Below are 6,008 nucleotides of genomic sequence, written 5' to 3'. Positions count from 1 at the left end.
ACTGCTCCCACCAAATCGCCTTCACGTCTCCCTTGAAATCTCATCACATAATAAAAGGCAGCATCAAGAGGCTGCCCAGTCAAGGAGAACTTGCTTCAGCAAGGAACAGGAAAACCAGAAGATCAGGGAGGACTGTCAGCTGGAAACAATGCTACAATACTATAAATCAGCCTGTGGCTGAGACCCTGGAAACTTCAAATCACCAGCTGGTTTGCTACAGCCCATGGCGGAGTAGGGTGGTTGCTCCTTTTCCTGTGCTGTACTTAAGAGTGGCACAGGGCACACAGGATCCACAGTCCAGCTGTGTGTACAGTGCTGTGCTGGTCAGGCCAACGAGACCTTCACATCTGGAACTGGCACCTTGCATATTTCTGATAGGAGCAGACACCAAAATCCACTAAGGACATGAGCGGGTAACTGTGGTGAGGGGGGTCTGTGCTGAGCAAGATTAGTCCACTCCACAGTCCCAAAGAAGCATCTTAGGACTGGAGGAGCAGTCCAGTTTTCACCAGGACTTCCCCAATTGTTTTAGCTCCATCAGGTGAAGAAAGTTTCTGCTACTTTCCAACTTGAGCACTTGCCTGTGAAGCTAATTACTTGTGGAATGGAAAAACTATGAGAAGCAAACCACAGTGGTCAGTTGATTTGTACTCAGACTCAATTATGTCTATTCACTTGTAGCTCTGAGAGCTTTTGTGACTTTGTGTACTGTTTTGGTTGGGTAACTCCTGCACTTCCTTGTGGGGCACATTTAGAAGGTGAATAATAATACATGTTACAGTTGCTTCTGACATTTTTTTCTGTTGGAAACCTAAATTTTGTCTTAATTTGGGGAAACTTTAGAAGTTCCAGCTATCTCTCTTCCCTCAAAATAGCCCGTAAGAACTTTGTATTTTTGAGCCTGAAAAGCTAGGAAAGAAAACCATCATCCCCACTGTCCTGCTATGTGAGACAAACCATAGGCCTTCCTGGCCTGATTCCTGTCTGGTGCAGCAGCTGTGCTTTAGTCATGGAAGATCTACTAACATCCACAACTCAAGAGTAAAATTCCCACAGACTGCACATGCACAGCCTTGTCTACTAGAGGGCCACTCAGACCAGCAGAAAGCCCTCGCTACTATGCCTTGGAGAAGGCAGCTCAGTGTCCTTCCTCAATCCCCTCAAAGAAAGGCTATTGGGTTTGGGCTGGTTTGGGGTTTTTTCCGCCCTTAATTTATTTTATTGCTGGTGGTGTTAAAACGTTTCATTCCTTTTCCTGAGCTGTGCCCAGCATTTCAGGAGCAATCCGTTTCAGTGGCCTTTGTGGGACTGCAGCTTCAATGAGTTAAAGCACAGCTTGCCAAGCAAGCGTTGGCTCTTGGAGCTCAGCCCAGTCTGCTCCACAGCACCAGTCATGCTACCAGTGTCACTTTAAAAAGCATAATGGTTTCTTGTATTTCTGAAGTACAAAGCCTGTCATTTGGCTAGGATTTTAATAGCTATTTTCAACACGGGTAGTAAAGCCAAGATTTTCCTTCTAAGTTTAGATATCACCTAGAAAGAGGTGCAGCCTGAACTACAAACTAGCTCTGTAGCAAATGTGCCATACAGAAAGAATTCTCTTCAGTCCAGGAAGTAAGGAATGCTCTTTTCCATTTAAATGAAATTATCAAAGTCACACACGAGGAATGAGGGGTGGTTAAACTCTCAGAAATCTCAGTGTAACTTGAGAGCTCAGTCTCTGCTTGTCCTCTCACTTCAATATTGAAAACTCAATGTGATTTGCCTGTCTCTGTATCCTTAAGCGGAGTCTGAGTAGCTCAGGTGGATTTACACAAACTTTGTTTGCAAGAGATCAGTATCTTTTGCCCAACCACTTCCAGAGCATTTATTTTCTAGATGAGACATTCAAAGCAGGTTAATGCATATCGCTCTGTGTGGTTTTTTCTACCACTCTGAAGTTATAAAGCTCACTGTATGCTACTGCACAAAATCTGCAATAACTTGCTGTTCAGCATTCAAGGTGTTGTATTACAGAGCTTGCTTTGCCTCACCTTGCCAGAATGCAGAAAGTTTCATTCAATGCTGTTTCAAAGTAATTGCTGAAATTTGGCTACAAGGTGGCTAATGGCGACTGAAGTCCTGAAAGAGGAGGAACACGTGTCCACCTGCACTTTTTCAGACCAATAAAAATTAATAGGTAGGTTTAGAAATCCATTAAGTAAATTAGTCCTGTAGTTCATTCTACTGGTAGCAGAATTGCAAAAACAACAGAAGCTAGCTTAAAATCTTTCTTCATGAATGGTGCTGTGCAAATAGCAAGAGGCTAAAAGACCAGTTTAATTACTCTGGAGTAAGATACTTGAGTTTTCACACAGGATTTCCTCATCACCATGGCATGCTAACTTTAGTCTGAGTGCTCAAAGTAGCATGTATCACAATATTCCCTCCAAACTTTAAAAAAAAAAAAAAAGCAAGTTTGAAAGAAATATCTGGGTTCTCAGCTACCAACTGGTTTGATAGTGGAAATGGTCACTAAGCAGTCAACAGCTGATGGGGTTTAGTTTCAAAAGGTATTCAACATAGAGACGTGTGAAATTCTAAGACTGAAATACAGGACAAGGGCAATCTGCCTCTCCTGGCAAGAGTGGTTTGATGAAAGACCAAGACACCTTATACACTGATACTTAGTGGATTTGACTGCAGCAGGACTTAGGACTGTTATATCAAAAAGCAGGCAGTAAGAATTCAGCCCGGTTTTCCAGTCCAGCTGGCAAGAGTGGCTCCCCACAAAAGCAGTGAGTAAGCAGGAGTGGTTCAGGAGCCTGTCATGAGACACAGCCAGTCCAAGGCATGCAGCTGCTTTCTGCTCAGTTCTTAAGAGAGAAGGAAACGGCAGCCAAACCCTCATGACCATTGTATAACCATTTATAACTAGTTCAAGTCATTAAGTGTTCTTACACTGAAGCATATAGTCAAATGAACATATTTCAAAGTAAGAACACAATGGTTCCAACAAGCCAAACAGCCTGAGCTGGTTCCCAGTTGTGCCCATGACCCCCTGAGTGCACAAGGTTTGTTTCTGCCACCAGCATGTTCCTGGTGGTGCTTTTGGAAAAGCATCAAGAACAACTGACACAGCAGAACAGAGTAGTACCATTTAATGCACTCTAAATAAAACTAGTCAGTTCAGTCCTTGCCTACACACAAGAACTCCCCCTTGAAAAGTTCCAAGTTGCCAGGGTTTTTGGAGCACCACAGTTTTTTCATTGTGGCTACATGTACCATGAATAATGCGGAGGCAGAAGGACCAAGACCTGCCAGCCACAGGCTCACAGTGACTCCTTTTTCCATGAGAACCACATCTGGTAGATAGATCAAAGTTCAGAAGCAATGTCAACATACTGGAAGTGGAAACAGCGAGGCAGACACTTACCTAGCAAATTAGTTTCTTAAATACATTGCAGGACATGCTGGGGATTAAAACCGGGAAACTACAGGAAGAAAAAAAAAATTATAATCAAAAAACCAAAGGTGAATGAAAGATAAAAGCAGAGGCAAGACACACACAAGATGAAGGACTGACAGCCAGAAGGTACTCTGACACAAAAATAGGAACTGACTGAATAAGATCACATTAATTGTGTGCTACATAGCTCCAAGACATTTTTTTCACCCAATTTCTGAATAAGTTTTAGCTGAGGCAGACAAACATTAAGATCTCTAATGCATACTTTCATTTCCAGCCTAGTAATTCTAACTAGCTCACAACTTTCTTCCAAGTGTCCTGTCAAAAGGATCCCACTCACGAACTACACAGAAATTAAATTTAGTAAAAGAGGCATTTAGAAGGATCAGAGATCAACTTTCAGTGTTTTATTTTTTGAAACAGATACAATATTTTTCCAAGGTCACTTTACAGTAAGTGGCATACAGGCTATTAAAATAGAAACGCTCGTACAGACATTTCAGCTTAAATGTGCACAGTATATTCTACAACACAAAAACTGTATTTAACTTTTTTTTCTTGCTCCAGAATGACTTGGCAGCTTCCAAAAGCTCACACACATTTCCACTCTCAAAATCCATTTATAGAGCAATGATAAACCCAAAACTGCAACGTGATGCACCCCAAGCACCATGCTTATCTCAGCAAGGACCTCTTGGAAGACCGGGCTGCAATTGTAGAGCTGTCTCTCTCATGACCCTCAAAGTACTGCTGCTCTATTCGCCGACAGAACGCTGTGAGGTTACTGTAGTTCTTCACTTTTTCAGAGAGTTCATCAGTGATTAGTTGAGTAGTAAGGATTGTGAACAGATGTCCAAACACCAGAGCATCTAATTCAGTTGGTCTGGGGGGAAAAAAAAAAAAAATAAAATAAAAAAAATAAAAAAAATAAAAAAAAAAATAAAAAAAAAAAAAGAACAGTTATTTGGAAGACAAGTCCTGATGATCAAGAAAAACCATGCTGTTCTGAGTAACCTTTAGCTAGCCATGCAGTCTAAGAATTGGGATGAAATCAAGCAAGGCTAAACCAAATGTATGAAATCTATGTGAAGGGTATATTAAGAACTCTGCTTGTTCTCAGGAGGCATTTTTCTTGCTTCAGGGAGCTTGGAAATGTGGAAATAACATCTCTCAGATCAGACAGACTTACTGATCTAGTTTCAAACCGTGCTCCACCTTTTAGTCCTGTAACAAGGGCAAATACTTATCAGGTGTTTTGTGGCTCTTCTTTTTCTTCTGCAGATGTGTGTTAAAAAATATCCAACTATTATCTCACAAGGAGGAAAAAAAAAAAGGAAATGAGTGGAAGCTTATGACTCCCACTCCTTTTTTTTGTGCTCTGCAACAGTCTGGATCTATTCAACCAACAAAAAAAGGAGTTCCATGGTGGCAGCAGCAGGAAACATCCCTTTTCTGAAAGGGGATTACACAGAAGAAAACAGGTATTTTTGGAATGTTTTAGGTATGACGACCTAAATTCTGAATCATCACCTTGGACCTTTAAGTAGTCCATGTATGTAAGTAGTCCATGTAAAAATATTTTTTTTTCAAATCTATTAATAACTTCAGAGTCCCCCTTTACTAACATTCAATGTATGCAGCATGAAGCCTTTCTAACTGATAAAATTTTCACCTTTTTATTTGTGGATGACTAAGCACTCTCCAGTGGAGATATGGACCCCTGCATAACAAACTTTAATCTGTCAGAAACAGGCTGCTTTTCTTATCTACCTCCCAAAGACTCACAGAAGTCACAGACTGAAAACTACTGGACTAAAAATACATATTTTCTTAGTAATATTTCAGACAGCTAAAAAATTTAAAGGAGGAAACTACCAAAAAAGCCTGGTGAACAACCAACCAACACGAATTCCCCAAGTTACAATTCTTTAGAAATACAGAAAGAAAAATTAAGAGATACTATGTTTAACAATCAAAGGAGAAAATGCACCTTAAAGTCATCTTCTATAAGGTGTATTTCTGTATCCTCTGAATTAAGACTACTCAAGTAGTCTCAGTTTGGAATAGATCAAGTGGCAAAGCCACAATGCAGACAAGTAACCAAATGCTGCCATTTGAAGACATCTCCCTGTTCAAATACAGTAAACTGAAATCCAGACCTGAGCACTTCTAGACTGATCTACACACAGGAGACAAGAGGGAACTAATGTGATATTATTTAAGTCTGTAACATTTCCAGAAATTTTCCAGAGGGAAAAAAATTTAAAAGAGCATATTGTAATTGAAAGAAACTGGTGAGAGCAGAGGACATTCCATGGAGGTCAGGTGACTTCTTTTTTCTCTCCTGGCAATGTGAATCTTGTTTTTCACTTTGCATTTAGTTCTTTGTGGATCAGCTAGCTTCTCCCCCTGTTCTTAAAACTCACAGGCACCCTCATGCTAATTCAGTTCATTCAGAACTGCTTCTCGTGTTAAGACAAGCTGCCCTGATCAGGCTGGCACAACATACATTCACTCCTCTAGCAGAGAATGTTACCCAAAAAATACAAGTAAAGCTTTA

The 6,008-nt window shown here is 40.6% G+C and overlaps 1 protein-coding gene across 1 annotated transcript in view; it reads right to left on the bottom strand.

The window, feature by feature from the left end:
• Positions 1-3,840: 3,840 nt before the first annotated feature.
• Positions 3,841-6,008, bottom strand: part of MTX2 (metaxin 2) — a 29,824-nt gene continuing 27,656 nt past the window's right edge. Inside the window, exon 10 of the mRNA XM_041473246.1 lies at positions 3,841-4,331. Within this exon, the coding sequence (XP_041329180.1) occupies positions 4,124-4,331 (208 nt within the window). The 3' untranslated portion in view covers positions 3,841-4,123. The remainder of the gene's footprint in view (positions 4,332-6,008) is intronic.

This window comes from Pyrgilauda ruficollis, unplaced genomic scaffold (genome assembly GCF_017590135.1).
Source record: "Pyrgilauda ruficollis isolate IOZ18807 unplaced genomic scaffold, ASM1759013v1 scaffold3, whole genome shotgun sequence".
NCBI classification, from domain to species: Eukaryota; Metazoa; Chordata; class Aves; order Passeriformes; family Passeridae; genus Pyrgilauda; species Pyrgilauda ruficollis.
The sequence above is the reverse complement of the archived record's forward strand: the minus strand, read 5'-3'. Positions and strand labels throughout refer to the sequence as shown.